We start from the raw sequence: 19,941 nt of genomic DNA on the forward strand, positions 1-19,941 counted from the left end.
AAATATGGCCTGTAATTTATTTTGATTTATATGTCTAATAATTTGTAGGGATCTTCTAATATTGAAGTGCAAGAACAAAACCTGTTTGATCCATATTGATTATTCGGAATAGAATTTTTTCAAGTCTCTTTGCGATAATTGAAGTAAATAATTTATAGTCCAAATTAAGCACACTGATTGATTGGTCTGTAGTTTGCACAGTCTAACTTGTCTTTACTTCCCTTGGGTATAACTGATAGAATCGCTTCTTTCCATGAAGGAGGGGTTTCCCCTTTAGTTAGGGCCCAGTTGAATGTTTTTAATAAAATAGGTGTCAAAACCGGCGGCACGGTGGTGTAGTGGTTAGCGCTGTCGCCTCACAGCAAGAAGGTCTGGGTTCGAGCCCTGTGGCCGACGAGGGCGTTTCTGTGTGGAGTTTGCGTGTTCTCCCCGTGTCCATGTGGGTTTCCTCCGGGTGCTCCGGTTTCCCCCACAGTCCAAAGACATGCAGGTTAGGTTAACTGGTGACTCTAAATTGACCATAAATGTGAATGGTTGTCTGTGTCTATGTGTCAGCCCTGTGATGACCTGGCGACTTGTCCAGGGTGTACCCCGCCTTTCGCCCGTAGTCAGCTGGGATAGGCTCCAGCTTGCCTGCGACCCTGTAGAACAGGATAAAGCAGCTAGAGATAATGAGATGAGATGAGATGTTCGTATATCACCCTTCTTGAAACGAGTATTGCTACTCCTCTGGTGTGTTTAGATCTATTTGAGGAGGAGAAGAGTTTTTCATGCTCGGCTTCCATTAGGTGAGTTTCCTGCAGAAATGCGATCTCTATATTTTCTCTTTTAAGTTTTAGAAGGAGTTTGCTCTGTTTGACTGGGCTACGAAGCCCGTTCACATTTAGAGACACTACTTTCATTGTCTTGTCCCTGTATGTATCCCATTACATCTAGAGTTGTATGATGCTTTATCCTCAACAAAAAAAAAGATTTCCCTTGCAGAAAAAAAGAATCCTCCCCTGTTTTGAACATGAAACAAGAACAAGCTTTTACCTTCATCTTAACAAACATAATAAACATGAGAACTTCCTGTAACTGAGGAACCTCTGTCCCTCTATGGTCCCTGTTGATGGGTGGGGGTAAAAGCCCCTCCTGGAAGGTTGAGGCCACCGTTAGTGGTGTAGTGGCTGACCTTCTGGTGCGCTCCATGTCCACTAATGAGTCCAACACTAATCATTCCGTTCAGTCGTTGATTTACTGTAGTTCCAACAAATTATATTTTAAAGTAAAGAGAGAGAGAGAGTAAAGGAGGAATAGCTCACCTCCCTTATTTCTCAGCTCACATTCACATGTTGTTCTGCAAGGTTTTTGATACTTTTCACACTGGGATGATCTCCTAAACTCTTGGAGCTTTTCTTTCACTTGTGCCTCAATTTGTTTTCCACCATCGGTCCCTCGTTGCCACGGGAACGCCTCCAGTATCCTCTCCTCCAAGTTGGAGGTCGGATCCACTCTGACAGCAGGCACCTCCATCCCCCGCGCCCGCAGCTCCCGTGCAGCATAATGCGCGTCCTTGTAGGTCCGTGGGCCGGTGCTCCAGTGGATCCGGATCCTCGTGAATGGGGTTTGGAAACGAATGCCCTTTTCTTTCAGCGCTTTTTTAATTCCCCCGTAAGCTCTGCATTTTTCCATCACTTCGTATGCATAATCATGGTCAAAGAAAGGCGGCACGGTGGTGTGGTGGTTAGCGCTGTCGCCTCACAGTAAGAAGGTCCGGGTTCGAGCCCCGTGGCAGACGAGAGCCTTTCTGTGTGGAGTTTGCATGTTCTCCCCGTGTCCGCGTGGGTTTCCTCCGGGTGCTCCGGTTTCCCCCACAGTCCAAAGACATGCAGGTTAGGTTAACTGGTGACTCTAAATTGACCGTAGGTGTGAATGTGAGTGTGAATGGTTGTCTGTGTCTATGTGTCAGCCCTGTGATGACCTGGCGACTTGTCCAGGGTGTGCCCCGCCTTTCGCCCGTAGTCAGCTGGGATAGGCTCCAGCGACCCTGTAGAACAGGATAAAGTGGCTAGAGATAATGAGATGAGATGAGATGAGATGGTCAAAGAAAATCGGTTTGTTATAATGAATTTTCTTTTTCCAAGCCAACTTCAATACCGTTTCTTTGACATCGTACAGCTGAAAGTTTATGACAATGGACCGAGATGTAGCGTCAGGTCCCGGTTTCTGGGTCAAAGCTCTGTGAGCCCGCTGAATCTGCAGGGACATACCATTAGGGAGAGCCAGCTCCGTGGTCAGCAGGTTTTCCATAAACTTTATCATCGAGTCACCCTCCGAGCCCTCTGATACCCTGTAAACTCGGATGTTGTTTCTTCTGGACCTGCTTTCCAAATCGGTGACTTTTTCTTGTAGCTTGCATTACTCTTTCAGCAGACTCAGCAGGGCCTCTTTAGTTGCAGCGCTGCTTGTTTCCATATCTGAAATGCGCTCCTCTGCCTCGGTGATCACCTGGTCGTGACCCTGGAGCCTAGTCCCGAATTCAGTTAGCTTCTGGTTTAGCTCGTGTCTCAGCGTCGCTAGCTCGTCCTTGAAGTCTTTCTTTAACTCTCCCTTGAGGTCAGAAATAACTGAGTGAATATCATTTTCAAAGTCACGGATATTATTCAGGATAATTGACAGTTCCCGAAACAGCTTGTCTTTAGATTCATCACCATCTCTGCTAGCTAGCAGGTCGCCATTTTCTTCATCAGTTGGCTCCATTTGTTTTTTGTGGGGCTTTAATTGTTCCGTTACCCTCACTCTCCGTATCGTATCTTCTCTTTTTTGTTTCCCCCCACTCATGTCTTGCCTTTCAAAGTTTTCTCGTTAAAGTTTTCGAGTTTGGGGGTATTTTTGATAGCGACTGAAATGGAGTAAAAGACTATACGTCTATCCCGCACATGACTTAACCGGAAGTCCCAAATGAAATATTGCATAAAAACAAGTTTAAATGACGATTACTTCCTGATTGTTATCAAAACAAACAAAACTTCCGGCTTGATTACGTCAGCATTCGAAAGAGGCCGCGCGCGTCTTTTGACAATGTCGGCAGATGTCGGACACTTTGATTTCCGCTGTACGTTTTACTTCCGTCCTACGATGTCTCGCACAGGTCTCAGCGAATCTCGTTTACGGCCATCGCTTTGACATACAGACTGATATATTACAGAGCATATTTCAAACACTCATAACTTGCTATAGCAGCGACAAAATAGCGATCAAAAATGCATTCCGACATTTTATAAACCGAGATAAATAGAATTTTGATAATAAAAAATTTGCCTTCAGTTCTCCTTTAAAGGGGGCATATTATAAAAAAATGTTTCAGTGCTTGTACACATACAGTGGTGCTTGAAAGTTTGTGGACCCTTTAGAATTTTCTATATTTCTGCATAAATATGACTGAAAACATCATCAGATTTTCACACAAGTCCTAAAAGTAGATAAAGAGAACCCTGTTAAACAAATGAGACAAAAAAATTATTCTTGATCATTTATTTATTGAGGAAAATGATCCAATATTACGTATCTGTGAGTGGCAAAAGTATGTGAGCCTCTAGGATTAGCAGTTAATTTGAAGGTGAAATTAGAGTCAGGTGTTTTCAATCAATGGGATGACAATCAGGTGTGAGTGGGCACACTGTTTTATTTAAAGAACAGGGATCTATCAAAGCCTGATCTTCACAACACGTTTGTGGAAGTGTATCATGGCACGAACAAAGGAGATTTCTGAGGACCTCAGAAAAAGTGTTGTTGATGCTCATCAGGCTGGAAAAGGTTACAAAACCATCTCTAAAGAGTTTGGACTCCACCAATCCACAGTCAGACAGATTGTGTACAAATGGAGGAAATTCAAGACCATTGTTACCCTCCCCAGGAGTGGTCGACCAACAAAGATCACTCCAAGAGCAAGGCGTGTAATAGTCGGTGAGATCACAAAGGACCCCAGGGCAACTTCTAAGCAACTGAAGGCCTCTCTCACATTGGCTAATATTAATGTTCATGAGTCCACCATCAGGGGAACACTGAACAACAACGGTGTGCATGGCAGTGTTGCAAGGAGAAAGTCACTGCTCTCTAAAAAGAACATTGCTGCTCATCTGCAGTTTGCTAAAGATCACGTGGACAAGCCAGAAGGCTATTGGAAAAATGTTTTGTGGACGGATGAGACCAAAATAGAACTTTTCGGTTTAAATGAGAAGCATTATATTTGGAGAAAGGAAAACATTCTATTCCAGCGTAAGAACCTTATCCCATCTGTGAAACATGGTGGTGGTAGTATCATGGTTTGGGCCTGTTTTGCTGCATCTGGGCCAGGACGGCTTGCCATCATTGATGGAACAATGAATTCTGAATTATACCAGCAAATTCTAAAGGAAAATGTCAGGACATCTGTCCATGAACTGAATCTCAAGAGAAGGTGGGTCATGCAGCAAGACAACGACCCTAAGCACACAAGTCATTCTACCAAAGAATGGTTAAAGAAGAATAAAGTTAATGTTTTGGAATGGCCAAGTCAAAGTCCTGACCTTAATCCAATCGAAATGTTGTGGAAGGACCTGAAGCGAGCAGTTCATGTGAGGAAACCCACCAACATCCCAGAGTTGAAGCTGTTCTGTATGGAGGAACGGGCTAAAATTCCTCCAAGCCGGTGTGCAGGACTGATCAACAGTTACTGGAAACGTTTAGTTGCAGTTATTGCTGCACAAGGGGGTCACACCAGATACTGAAAGCAAAGGTTCACATACTTTTGCCACTCACAGATATGTAATATTGGATCATTTTCCTCAATAAATAAATGAGCAAGTATAATATTTTTGTCTCATTTGTTTAACTGGGTTCTCTTTATCTACTTTTAGGACTTGTGTGAAAATCTGGTGATGTTTTAGGTCATATTTATGCAGAAATATAGAAAATTCTAAAGGGTTCACAAACTTTCAAGCACTACTGTACATTTGGGTATCTGAAGCCTACCAACTTAAAAATTTTTCAATCAGTTTCTTTTGGGCTGCTATTTCAGAAAACATGAGCTTCAACAAGCCGTTCAGAATCACCTCCCCTTTCTATGTCATAGTGAGGAGCACATGAGAATAATCCCGCCCCTCATTTGAGTGTCTCCACTCATGGCTTGAGAAATCCCTTGTGAATGAATATTCATGAGAAAAGTGATCCCTGATTGGCTGGCAGAAGAGGTGGGTGGGGTTAAAAGTGGCTCATTATCATTTAAAGGAACAGGCACTCAAATCAGCCGATTTGAACAGGGCTGTTTAGACAGGGTGAGAACTGAGCTGTGGTGTTTTATCCTTGTGATATTTTGACCAAAGCTTGTCACAGACATTTCATTAATACCTCAGAGAACTGTGTCAACTTATGGAAAAGGGGTATAATACAGTATGTCACCCTTAAAGCCAAGTATAAAACACTCTACTTGTTGAATATCATTAAAGGTGCAGTATTTCTAGAGCTATAGTAATAGAATAATTTCAAAAACAACATTGTTATAGAGTTGATCTTTCCAGCCAACCTTATTAGAGTGCTCAGTTACATATTTGACCAATTCTACCAATGTAAAAAAAAAACCATCCCTGCAATGTTCTGCAAACATTATAGTGTCATGGTTTGCTTTAAACATCGTTGTTATGCTAATTAATGTTATAGAAACACGTGCATTAAGGTTCATATATATGAACATTATATTTAACAATTATTCCACGAAATCAAGTCGTACATGAGCTGATAGCCGATGAGGCACGTAGCACCGAGTTGGCTGTAAGCCATGTACGACGAGATTTCATGGAATAACTGATTTCATGGAATAACATCCACACTCACTGGATTTTGAGGAACAGGGCGTTTTTATTTTTATTTTTTGCAAATTCGATAAATCAAACTTTATACAAAACATCAGACAAAATCATTTCCGCTTAGAATGTAAACAAACAGGCGAAATGACAGGAGCAATTTGCGAAAAATGCGATAATAATTCTTGGGAAAAAAATTATACGTTTTTACCATCAAATACTTTCATTCCACATTTTGTTGCTTTTTTTTAGTATTTTGGGGGGTTTTCTTCTTCTTCTTTAGGGTTTTTTGGCGGTTGGCAAACCAACTTAAAGGTGCATTACTGCCACCGACTGGGCTGGAGTGTGGAACAGGAGATATTGGGGGAAAGAAAAAAACAAACCAAAAACTATATTCTTTTAAGTATTTCTGTTTCTTTTAAATAATTGCTGAAAAAAATTTGGGGTTTTGTTTTCAAGTAGAGTTTTTATTTCGGTCTCGGTTGGTTCAGCAACACGCTCCACCATTTTGTTTTTCTCTACTCATGGTATATGAGCTGATATCCTAGTAGTAGAGTAGCCAATCAGAGCGCACGATTTCTCATATCCAGTGAATGTGGGTAGAACAAATGAACATTATATAAATGCATTCATCTTACACTCAGAAACTCAACAATTTTGTTTTTAGACATTTAACTCAACAATATTCTGCAAAACAAAAACGTTTTGCTGAGTTTCATTTCATTTCAGATTCATGGTTAGATTTTATTTTATTTTTTTCTGGCTCAGAAATGAGCTCTGCCTCCAGCTGAAACAGCTGCTAGCTTCGTCCCTTTCCAGTGAAATGGACTTGCGGCGTACAGATTTTTCTAGATGGGGTGGGGGGACGGGGGACAAGAATGCTTCTGATGTTTTCCCTGCAGGAAGCTGAGGAAAATTACAAACTACTTCTTTAAGATAACCATAGAGAAGGCTGGTGTGTGTTTTTAACCCTTAACTTTTGCCACTTGGATCCGAAGCTATCTGAGACGAGCAGATCTGAACCAGGATGGAAAGATGAGTTATGACGAGGTCCAGCACCTGCTCCAGATGATCAACATAGACCTGAATGAGCAATATGCACGCACACTCTTCAAGGTTTGTCTGTGTGGGTGTGTGTATACAGCTGGTCCATGTGGCTGCAGTTATTATTGAAAATAGTATTCGATTTCAAAATCTTTTTGCTGCACTGTTTATCTTCAGTCTGTTTTCAATTTCGAGAGGCTCCAGAACAATGCTTAGCATGATTGTGTACTGTATGTATGTGTGTGTGTTCAAACGTGCTATACTGATTAGTCGGAATGGTGTTGATTAATTTTGCGCATATTAATGCGCTGGTTCTACAACCCCGATTCCAAAAAAGTTGGGACAAAGTACAAATTGTAAATAAAAACGGAATGCAATGATGTGGAAGTTTCAAAATTCCATATTTTATTCAGAATAGAACATAGATGACAAATCAAATGTTTAAACTGAGAAAATGTATCATTTAAAGAGAAAAATTAGGTGATTTTAAATTTCATGACAACAACACATCTCAAAAAAGTTGGGACAAGGCCATGTTTCCCACTGTGAGACATCCCCTTTTCTCTTTACAACAGTCTGTAAACGTCTGGGGACTGAGGAGACAAGTTGCTCAAGTTTAGGGATAGGAATGTTAACCCATTCTTGTCTAATGTAGGATTCTAGTTGCTCAACTGTCTTAGGTCTTTTTTGTCGTATCTTCCGTTTTATGATGCGCCAAATGTTTTCTATGGGTGAAAGATCTGGACGGCAGGCTGGCCAGTTCAGTACCCGGACCCTTCTTCTACGCAGCCATGATGCTGTAATTGATGCAGTATGTGGTTTGGCATTGTCATGTTGGAAAATGCAAGGTCTTCCCTGAAAGAGACGTCGTCTGGATGGGAGCATATGTTGCTCTAGAACCTGGATATACCTTTCAGCATTGATGGTGTCTTTCCAGATGTGTAAGCTGCCCATGCCACACACACTAATGCAACCCCATACCATCAGAGATGCAGGCTTCTGAACTGAGCGCTGATAACAACTTGGGTCGTCCTTCTCCTCTTTAGTCCGAATGACACGGCGTCCCTGATTTCCATAAAGAACTTCAAATTTTGGTGGCACGGTGGTGTAGTGGTTAGCGCTGTCGCCTCACAGCAAGAAGGTCCTGGGTTCGAGCCCCGGAGCCGGCGAGGGCCTTTCTGTGCGGAGTTTGCATGTTCTCCCTGTGTCCGTGTGGGTTTCCTCCGGGTGCTCCGGTTTCCCCCACAGTCCAAAGACATGCAGGTTAGGTTAACTGGTGACTCTAAATTGACCGTAGGTGTGAATGTGAGTGTGAATGGTTGTCTGTGTCTATGTGTCAGCCCTGTGATGACCTGGCGACTTGTCCAGGGTGTACCCCGCCTTTCGCCCGTAGTCAGCTGGGATAGGCTCCAGCTTGCCTGCGACCCTGTAGAAGGATAAAGCGGCTAGAGATAATGAGATGAATGAATGAATGAATGAACTTCAAATTTTGATTCGTCTGACCACAGAACAGTTTTCCACTTTGCCACAGTCCATTTTAAATGAGCCTTGGCCCAGAGAAGACATCTGTGCTTCTGGATCATGTTTAGATATGGCAGCTTCTTTGAACTATAGAGTTTTAGCTGGCAACGGCGGATGGCACGGTGAATTGTGTTCACAGATAATGTTCTCTGGAAATATTCCTGAGCCCATTTTGTGATTTCCAATACAGAAGCATGCCTGTATGTGATGCAGTGCCGTCTAAGGGCCCGAAGATCACGGGCACCCGGTATGGTTTTCCGGCCTTGACCCTTATGCACAGAGATTCTTCCAGATTCTCTGAATCTTTTGATGATAGTATGCACTGTAGATGATGATATGTTCAAACTCTTTGCAATTTTACACTGTCAAACTCCTTTCTGATATTGCTCCACTATTTGTCAGCGCAGAATTAGGGGGATTGGTGATCCTCTTCCCACGTTACTTCTGAGAGCCGCTGCAACTCCAAGATGCTCTTTTTATACCCAGTCATGTTAATGACCTATTGCCAATTGACCTAATGAGTTGCAATTTGGTCCTCCAGCTGTTCCTTTTTTGCACCTTTAACTTTTCCAGCCTCTTATTGCCCCGTCCCAACTTTTTTGAGATGTGTTGCTGTCATGAAATTTCAAATGAGCCAATATTTGGCATGAAATTTCAAAATGTCTCACTTTCGACATTTGATATGTTGTCTATGTTCTATTGTGAATACAATATCAGTTTTCGAGATTTGTAAATTATTGCATTCCGTTTTTATTTACAATTTGTACTTTGTCCCAACTTTTTTGGAATCGGGGTTGTAATACTTTATCATTTCTGATAAAAACTGTGCTGTGTTCAGGCCTGCTCAGTCTGTTTCTCATTCTGTATGTTGTGTAGAAGTGTGACCGCTCCCATGATAACCGCTTAGACCCTGTGGAGATTGAGGAGTTTTGTCGGGAGCTCATGCGACGACCTGAGCTGGACGCTGTGTTTCGCCATTACTCCAGTAACGGCTGTGTGCTGTCCACAATGGAGCTGCGGGACTTCCTGGGTGATCAGGGCGAGGATGCCACACTGGGTCATGCACAAAAACTCATCCATACCTACGAGTTCAATGATTGGGGTACACACACACACACACACACACACACACACACACACACACACACACGTACGTGCACACACACTTGTGCACATATGCATTGGGAAAAAGAAACCTACAAATATCTAAAGAGACCTACAAATAAGACAGAGCACAAACCAGGTACAAAGTTGTAAGGGGTCCATTAAATGTAACTATAAATGGATAAAAATTATGAAGTGTGATTCTTTAATAAACAATAGGGCTGTCAATCGATTAAAATATTTAATTGCAAATTAATTGCACATTTTTTATCTGTTCTAAATGTACCTCAAAGGGATATTTTTCAAGGTTTTGGTGAGTGGGAGTGGACAAATATGCCTGCTTTATGCAAATGTATGTGGCCAGGTCATGAAGGATAAAGCTGGACACAGCAAACATTATTTTTGTGGGTATTTTATTCCCCTGACTGCATTTAAAAAATAAAGCAGCATTAAAGCTAGACTGCCTTTCATATTTTTCACGTAGGGCTGTGCGATATATCGAATATACTCGATATATCGCCGAAAATTCTGTGTGCGATACATAAAATTATTATATCGTAACTATCGAGTATTTTATGGTCATCTTCCGACTTGCATTCGTTTCGTGTTTGTTGTGTTTGTTTAAAACATTTCCCGGTGGTTTTCTCCCTGTCCCTCAGGCAGTAACGTGAGAGGCTGCCTAAGGGTAAAGAAAACAATAACGTCACGCACTCGCCAACCAATCCCGGGTGACATCTCGGTGCTGAAAGGAACTTCTGGGAAGATTTTCTAGTTTCGGTTGTGTTGCCAGATTGGGCGGTTTTAAGTGCGTTTTAGCGGGTTTTGAACATATTTTGGGCTGGAAAACGTCAGCAGTATCTGGCAACACTGCGCGGGAAGATTTCCTGGTTCCGGTTTACAGCGCTGACTCAGTTCGTGCAATCGCTGATTTTGTGTAGGCTACCGTGTAAGCTCTGTCAATTTCAGCGACAAATTAAAAATGGAAGCGGACGAATTGGTTCCTAAACGAACAAGTAAGGGGTCAGTCATCTGGCATTTTTTTGGATATCGTGAGTAGGACTTGGAACAGCAAATGCCAGTTTGTAAAGTGTGCAAAAAAAAAAACTGTCATCACGAAAGGCAGCAGCCGGAATTATACACATCTGAGAGGCAGAGCCAGAAAACATTCAGTTCAAAAGTGTGCAAAGAGAAAAATTATGTTTTGCAGATCTCTCTCTTCTCTCCCTCAATCTCTCTCTCTATTGTGAATGTTCCAGTGGTTCTCAGTAGTCAGGTTAATAGCTTGGAGATCTATTTTTTTTTTTAAATAATTTAATGAAAGAGCACTTTTCTTATTTAGGCTAAATGTCTTTCTCAGTGTTGAGCTTGCACTTTATTGGTTTGAGCTCTGAGCAGCTCTGTATTGTTTTGCCCCTTTGTTGCAATTTTCAAGATTGTTTTTGCAGTTTGTGCCACATCTTTGTTGAATAAAAATAGTCTTATTTCAATTCAATTGTGATTAATCACCAACATGAAAATGTAAAATGTGTTGTTGAAAACCACCTGTAAAGTTAACCAAGAATGTTATTTAATCTGCAGGGATTGTAGTGAAAACAGTAAAGAGTAAAAGTTAGATTTCATGGGGTCCTTTAGAGGAGATTTAAATATATCGAGATATATATCGTATATCGTGAAATGGAGAAAATGTATCGGGATATTCATTTTTTTTCCCATATCGCGCAGCCCTATTTTCACGTGTAGGTCATAAAACGAGTTTTCCCCAACACCCAGTTATTTTTGTTTAGTGGACTAAAAGCTACTGAATTTGAATCACAGACTTCCAATTTTATTAGTTTTTTAAAATAGAACAATTAATGAATTTAGAGCCACATGGCCCTAAATTCTCCGCTATTTTGTCCTGCTTCACCATGACCCAATTCAAGATACTACGTCATGCATGACATGGTGGGCTTTCCCTGTTCGTACAAGGCATTGTGGGATACAAATTTGAAACAGGAGAGAAAAATGGAGGACGTGAGTGTGCGAATGAAACGTGAAAGACCGACTACAGTAACGGAAAGCGAGAAGAAAAGACGTTATGTTATATACGAAGGAAAGGAAACGCAGGACCAAGCTAATAAATATCGCCGCTCAGCGAGCACCTCGATGTGATCAGCTGTTCGTTTAGTGACAGAATGATGGAACTGCCAGTGCACGCTCAAAGGTAAACCTGAGCACGCGCACACACACGGACTTCCTCTGTCTGCTTGACTGCGCAAAGCGAGCGATTTCATGCACATTATTTGCTCAGGAATCCCCTCAAATTAAACAACTTCCCAGCCACAGAATGGCCTGATATTTTGTGAGATATTACAGAAATACACATTTATCACAATGACCAAATTTCAGATGGAACTAAATTTCACCGATTTTATGAACTCGAAAGGCCGTCTAGCTTTAACGTTACAATTTTGAGGGTGACAACAGTAATGGCTGTCTTTAAATACAGAAAATAAAAATACAAAACCCAAATAAATACATTTGTTAAGCCACACAGCTCATAAAGATGTTTTCCAGTAAAATGCAATAACTCACTGGTAAATATACAGTACACTCATGAGCTAAAGCTGCATTTATAAACACTTTTTAATTACTTATACATTTCTCAGAATAAAACAAACTCTCACTCCAGTGTGCAGCCTGCGTGGTTACACACACCACACACACACCACACACACACACACACACACACACACACACCTGGACCATAACACGTCTTCTCTTCTCCCCTCTGGACCATCAAAAGCATATTAAAAAAATCCACATTTTATGTAAACAGTCAGAATGCAACAATACAAGTTGATTCTGTACATAAGTGCACTTTATCACGACTTATGCCGACCAGCTACTCGCTACATCGCTCGCTCGTGCTACGTCACTTCCTGGTTACCCAACCTGTGGGGGAGGGGGTACAGAACATGCATGCGTTAACCGTGCGACAAAAAAATTAGTGGCTTCGAAAAGAATTTGCATTAAAGCGTTATCACGTTACCTTCGACAGCCCTAATAAATAAACAATGCAATCTTTTATTTGGGAATTTTTACTGGAAAATAACCAATTTCCAGCTAGTACAGACCTGGGCATTTTACGGCCCGCGGGCCGCATCCAGCCCTTTGGTTCATTCTGACCGGCCCGCGTAAGGTTAATTAGAAATTACAAAATAAACATATTTTCTAATTTTACCTCATGCATGGACTGAATGTGCATTGCTTTTATTTTGAAGTTGTGTTCAACAAAAACGCAATGTGCGCGACATGAACATGACATGAAATCCCACGAAATCTAATCCCACGATAACTACTTCCGTAATTTGTCCAGACCAACCACAAACTTGTACGTCATCCTTCAAACGGTCCAGCCAATCACATAGTGTGACGTCACCAGCGGGCGCCGGAGCCCGAGCTGATCTGTAGATCTGATACCTACACGGCATCATTATTATAATATGATGTATCTTGCTTGATATTTGGAGTAGAAAGACAATATTGTCATGTCTTTATTGTGTTTTGGGGTGAATGTGACTGAAAAAAAATGGTACAAACGTTCACATTTTGTTAACTATTGTTTTGGGAAATTTGATTGAATAAATGACATTTATTGTAAGGCAACCTCGTTTTTTCCATAGTCTTAGCAGCTTGTACAAACAATGTTATTTACTGCTTTATATAAAGAAATACAATTCATATTATGCAGAATTTAGTTCAGCCGTTTGGTCCGGCCCTCCACAAAATTTTCTGTTTCTCATGTGGCCCCATGGAAAAAATAATTGCCCACCCCTGAGCTAGTAACAGTAATATCTACTTCATAAAATAACATTGAAGGCAAAGACTTGCATCCGTCATGTTTTTGAGTGCAAAAATTGCTAAATATAAAACCTGAAATGTGAGTGTATCCTGATCCACAGAATGGAATGACAGTGATACTAATTGGCCCTTTTTGTTACTTGCGATATCTAAAGAACTTCCATAAAGTGTAACATAATAAATGTCTTGTCATCCTGTGATTGAATGAATATGTTTTGTAATTACCTTCTTGGGCAGCACGGTGGTGTAGTGGTTAGCGCTGTCGCCTCACAGCAAGAAGGTCCGGGTTCGAGCCCCGTGGCCGACGAGGGCCTTTCTGTGCGGAGTTTGCATGTTCTCCCCGTGTCCGCGTGGGTTTCCTCCGGGTGCTCCGGTTTCCCCCACAGTCCAAAGACATGCAGGTTAGGTTAACTGGTGACTCTAAATTGACCGTAGGTGTGAATGTGAGTGTGAATGGTTGTCTGTGTCTATGTGTCAGCCCTGTGATGACCTGGCGACTTGTCCAGGGTGTACCCCGCCTTTCGCCCGCAGTCAGCTGGGATAGGCTCCAGCTTGCCTGCGACCCTGTAGAAGGATAAAGTGGCTAGAGATAATGAGATGAGATGAGATTACCTTCTGTGCACCTTACCTTACCTTGCAATACTTCATAATGTGTAATATTTTAATTTATAATGTGACTCTCTCGTGCAATAATTTATAATGTGACTGTCTCTGTGCAATACTTTATATGTGCAATACCTCACTCCATAATGTGTAACACAACACATACACCTCAGACTGTGCACCTTACCCCCCTTACACCCCCCCTTTTTTCCCCCTTCCTCTCTCTCTGTCTCTCTCCACGCTGTTTGCACTGTTATTGGAGATGTTTTAATCTCATTGTACATATGTATAGTGACAATAAAGGCATTCTATTCTATTCTATTCTATTCTATTCTTATCACTAAACACATACAGGAGATAAAGGATGATCATGTGAGAATGTTTCAGGGAAGCGGTGCAGGAAACTGGTGAAGCTGTGAGCTGTGGGTGTGTTGCTGTTGTTATTGTTAAGGATTCTCTCATTTGTTGTTCAGCCCAGAAGAACCTGTTCATGACTCAGAACGGCTTCACCATGTACATGCTGTCAACCGAAAATGACGTGTTCAACCCTGACCACACTCGTGTGTATCAGGACATGAGCCGGCCGCTGGCCCACTACTACATCTCCTCCTCTCATAACACCTACCTCACTAAAGACCAGGTGACTGGAGAAAGCAGCACAGAGCCTTACATCAGGTACACACACACACACACACACACACACACACACACACACACACACACACACACACACACACAATACTTGTCTCTCAAACCTATCATATTCCCATATACAGTATATTAAAGGGGAACTGAAGTCATTTTTAAACTTGCTTTATTTCTTAATTAACGTGTTATTCAATTACGTTGTCGGTTTTATTAACCTTATATTGTGACTCGTATTGGCATATTATATTACGCTTATCGGCCTTTTCGTTTTTTTAAGCCATGTTGAATGTAGTTCGTTTGGTCCACGGCAGGCGTCGCTTATCCGCGCGATCTTCACGAGACTTGTGCAAGACTTCAAACGTGAAGTGTCAGCGCCGCCATTTTGAAAACTGTTTACACAGCGGCCAGATCGCCATATCATTCCAATTTAGATTAATTTCGAGATTTGCCAGCTTCATCAGTGATGGAGTGTCAGTCCTGCGCGCTGTAGCGCGTGCACCTGAAGGCGCACGCCGAGTGGACTCCAGCACATGCGCCGTGAACAAGGCGCACCTGAGCTCAATTAAGGAACTGTGTGTTTGCCTATTTAAGGACTGTGCTGATGCATTTACTGTATATCGCAAAGTAGTACGATACAGACGTATGCATTACCGAGCCTTTCTACCTGTTGTCTTGATTTCCTGGTTCGCGATCCTTGTGCCCGTTTCTCGTTCTTGTCCTCGCTTAGCCTTTGATGTACTGTTTGCGCCTCGACCGACCCTTTTGCCCGTCTTCTCATTTTTGATCTAGCCTGCCATTTTGGATTGTTCGCCTGTGTATATATTGTCTCACTGTATATATATTCTGCACTTTATTAAACTGTATACTTCTGCACATACTGTACATCCGCCTCCCTCGCATACGTGACATGGAGATTATTCCATACGACTTCGAACCAACGTGGAGTAGAGAAGAGTTGGAAAGACGACAGGATAAGGACGAGTCCGTCGCGCTGGTATTTACGTCATTACTGTCGCACAATTAAAACGTGCCAGATCAGGCAGCTGGTGGGTTTTCAAAATAATAAATACATGCATGTATTTTTGTGATAAATGCATATTATACTGAGCGCATTTCCCACATAATCCTCACTAAGGTTTCGGACGGCACTACAAAATGGCGTCCCTGCTACGGTATATAGTGCCCTATATAGTGAGTAGGGAGCGATTTCGGACACAGGGAAAACTTCCGGCTTGATTACGTCAGCATTCGAAAGAGGGCACACGTGTCTTTTGACAACGTTGGCAGATGTTGGTCGCTTTGATTTCCGCTGTACGTTTTACTTCCGTCCTACGATGTCTCGCACAGGTCTCAGCGAATCTCGTTTACGGCCGTCGCTTTGACATACGGACTGATATTACAGAGCATATTTCAGACACTCATAACTTGCTATAGCAGCGACAAAATAGCTGTCAGAAATGCATTCCGACATTTTATAAAATGAGATAAATAGAATTTTGATAATAAAAAATTTGCCTTCAGTTCCCCTTTAACACAATGCCATATGATCAGTGGACCTCACATGGTCAAAACTTTCAATGCTGTAGATAAACCGTGTGTGCGTATGTATTTGTTCCCTCTCAGGGCTTTGAATCAGGGTTGCCGCTGTGTCGAATTGGACTGCTGGGATGGAGATAAAGGAGAGCCTATGATCTACCATGGACACACTCTCACCTCTAAAGTAGCTTTTAAGGAGGTCATTGAAACTATTGCTCAGTATGGCTTCAAGGTGAGACCAGCATTTACAGTTTCAAAATGCTGCGGGAGTAAAAACAGAAAGAATACACATGCTTATCTCTCTCTCTCTCTCTCTCTCTCTCTTTCTCTCTGTGTCTAGGTATCCCCGTATCCTCTGATCTTGTCTCTGGAGAATCATTGCTCTGTGGAGCAGCAGACTGTCATGGCTCAGCACCTGCGCTCTATCCTTGGTTCAGCTCTACTTACCAAACCTCTCAGCGACCAGACACTCAATCAGCTGCCCTCACCTGAGGTTACACCAAATCCCCCAACCACCTCTCTCTCTCTCTCTCTCTCTCTCTCTCTCTCTCTCTCTCATAGCTGCACTATGGACTGCATTAAGCGTTGAGTTAAGCGCTCCCAGTAACTAATTAATATTGAAATTTTGCAGACCGTACGGTCCATGCAGTTCAAATCAAATCAAATTCAAATTTATTTGTCACATACACAATCATACAGAGTATGGCATGCAGTGAAATGCTTATTGCAATGCTCTGTAGGTCGTGAAGATAGTTTAAGGGGGGAAGAAAAGTAGTAAAAAAGGAATGGTAGTAAAATAGACTGTAATAGAGTAAAAAAAAAGCATAAAAATAAAAATGTCATGATGGAGTGCTCTGCAGAATATACACTGTAGAATATACAACATACAGAATATATATAATTATTCTATCCACGTTCACTGGATATAAGCAATCACGCACTCTGATTAGCTACTCTACTACTAGGATATCAGCTCATATACCATGAGTAGAAAAAAACAAAATGGTGGAGCGTGTTGCTTAACCAACTGAGGACGAAAGAAAAAGTACTCGAAAACAAAGCCCCAGAAATTATCAAGTATTTAAAAGAAACAGAAATAGCTAAAAGAATATCGTCCCCCCCCCCAATATGAATGAATGACTGAATGAACCCTTTATTATCACTGTACCAGTGAAATTGACCATCAACCTGTCCTTACAGAGGGGGAACAGGACAGGAAGACAGGGATAAAAGAAAAGGAAACACAGTAGTAACATGAGGAGAGAGGAGGAGAAAAAGCACCCCCACATTATGCTCCTTTCAGGAGTACAGTGTGGGAACATTAAAAAACCTCAGCACATAAGCACACAAATAACACAAGTACACTTTCCAACACTTTACAACATGAAAACACGGGACTTGAGGGGGGGAAAGGAGGGGGCAATCAGGGGTAGGGGGGGAGGGGGTAGAGGGGGGAGGAGGTAGAGATAACCCAGCGCAAGCAAGCAGCCGTCTGCTTCTGCAGCCATGCAAACGGCGCTGGTCACGCACCCACTTGTCACACTGGGGGTGAAAATGGCGACCATGGGAAGTTGGGGAAGGAATGCGAGGAATGCGAGAGCGTCTCCCAGCATTGACCTTCAGGGGGAGATGTTGTCCCAGCAACGGCCTTGGCCGAGGCCGGTGCTGTCTCAGGGAGCTGAATGTCGATAAGATAGAGATTGTTTGGTCTTTCGAACAGTCGCAGTCTTGGCACGTCCACACCGCTCGTCCATATCTGTCCATTTCATCCATTCTGTTCAATTTGGTGTCCGAAATACTTATTCCTTGCAAAGCCGAAAGCTTCTCCAAGATGACAACCATGTTGTGGTTCAAGTTCTGAATAGCCACAGTCTGAGTGCCGACAGCTTTGCCCACTGGTTTTGAACAGCTGTCACCGTTGTCTGATTTCCTCGATATACCAGGGCAATGCCTAATCCAATCAGCAAAAGTCCTGTAATCATGGTTCTGAATAGGTAGATATCTTCATTGTCCTCCACAGAAAGAATCGCCAGGCACACGACCCGCCACCGCTCCCACGTGTCCATCGTGTAACCAGCCGTGAACATTCCGACAGGACAGGCGGGTTCCCCTGAACCCAGGCTTCTCGTCGCGAAAACTGTGTCAATTTCATTAGGAGACCAGTTTATCAATTCCATGCTTTTTTTAGTTTAGAAAGCAATGCGGAGAGAGTCTCTCAAAAAGTATAGACAGACGAGGCGAGACAAAGAAGCACAAGCAGGGAAAAAAAAGGAGGGAGAGGGAGAGCAGAGAAAATGCGACCGCCTTTCGTGGAAGCACGGAGAGAAAAAAAATATATATATATATATATATATATATATATATATATATATATATATATATATATATATATATATATCCTGTTGCATACTCCAACCCAGTCGGTGGTGGTAATGCACCTTTAAGTTGGTTTGCCAACCGCCAAAAAACCCGAAAGAAAAAGAAGAAAACCCAAAAAAATTACAAAAAATATGGAAAAAAGTATTTGATGGTAAGAGCTTATCTTTTTTTAATTTTTCAAGAATTATTATTACAGCATTTTTTGTCTGTGAAGGTTCTCAGTCATCCAGGTCATAGTAAACCGTGGTTGCTAAAGAAGGCAACTGGACTTGCTTGAAATTCTTGAAGAAGTTTCACCTCTCATCCAAAAGGCTTCTTCAGTTCTGTCTGACTAGTGGGGAGTTCCAAGTATTTATCCTCTAGTGGATCAAAAGCAACCCTAAGGAGCGTCATTGAGGTCACATGGGTCATTGAGTCATCCTGTAGGTGTAGGTCCCTGGGGGCCGGGGAATTCCCTACATTTCTGGACTATCTGAGAAACTCAGGAGGATCTTCTACAAACACAACATTCCTATACATTTCAGACCCAGTAACATTCTGAGGCAGAAATTGGTCCACCCTAAGGACAGGATACCCAGACACAAACAGGACAATGTAGTGTACGCAATTCAATTCAGTGAGGAATGCACAGACATGTACATTGGGGAAACGAAACAACTGCTTCACAGGTGCATGGCTCAGCACAGGAGAGCCAGTTCCTCAGGCCAGGACTCTGCAGTCTATCTTCATCTTAATAACAAAGGACACTCATTTCAGGACTGCAATGTACGCATTTTAGCCAGAAAAGAGCAGTGGTTTGAAAGAGGAGTAAAAGAAGCCATCATCGTCAACCTGGAACAACCATCACTGAACAGAGGAGGTGGTCTGAGACACCACTTATCAGCCACCTACAATGCAGTCCTTGGCACACTTCCCAGAAAACTGAATACACATCCACACCAAAACTCAGCTGACTTCAATGGCTCACATGATGGCAGAGAGAGCCAGCGACCCACAGATCACCCTGATGACTCTCTAGGCTGCTAACACCGTTCACACCTGGCCCCCAGGAACCTACACCTACTTAAGCCTAGGTCACAACCGGACGTACGATTTTTTTGGCCGTGCGATTTTTGGCGTTTCCCAAATCGCTGTGTTTTTTTTGTTCGTGGAGAAAGACGCACGTTGGCTGTAAGTTTGTCTTGCAACCTGAAAAAACATAAGCGCCCGTAGAGTTTGTTTGACATGACAAAGAACCTCTGCGGCCGGTCTGCGGCCAGTCTATGGCTCGAAAATCAGCACGTCACACGCGCGCCCTCCGTGCGTTTCATTCGCGCGCCCTCTGTGCGTTTCACTCGCGCCCTCCGTGCGTTTCTTGCGTTTTTTGCACGTAGACCGGCCGTAAGAGCACGTACGGCCGGTTGTGACCGAGGCTTACAGGATGACTCAACGGCCCAGGTGA

The 19,941-nt window shown here is 42.6% G+C and overlaps 1 protein-coding gene across 1 annotated transcript in view; it reads left to right on the plus strand.

Moving 5' to 3' along the window:
• The window catches only part of plcd3a (phospholipase C, delta 3a), a 136,262-nt gene that overhangs the window by 98,108 nt on the left and 18,213 nt on the right, over nt 1-19,941 (plus strand). The window contains exons 4-8 of the mRNA XM_060902031.1: nt 6,809-6,938; nt 9,264-9,489; nt 14,411-14,612; nt 16,209-16,353; nt 16,462-16,614. Of these exons, the coding sequence (XP_060758014.1) occupies nt 6,809-6,938; nt 9,264-9,489; nt 14,411-14,612; nt 16,209-16,353; nt 16,462-16,614 (856 nt within the window). The remainder of the gene's footprint in view (nt 1-6,808; nt 6,939-9,263; nt 9,490-14,410; nt 14,613-16,208; nt 16,354-16,461; nt 16,615-19,941) is intronic.

The sequence above is a fragment of the Neoarius graeffei genome, chromosome 20 (genome assembly GCF_027579695.1).
Source record: "Neoarius graeffei isolate fNeoGra1 chromosome 20, fNeoGra1.pri, whole genome shotgun sequence".
NCBI lineage: Eukaryota > Metazoa > Chordata > Actinopteri > Siluriformes > Ariidae > Neoarius > Neoarius graeffei.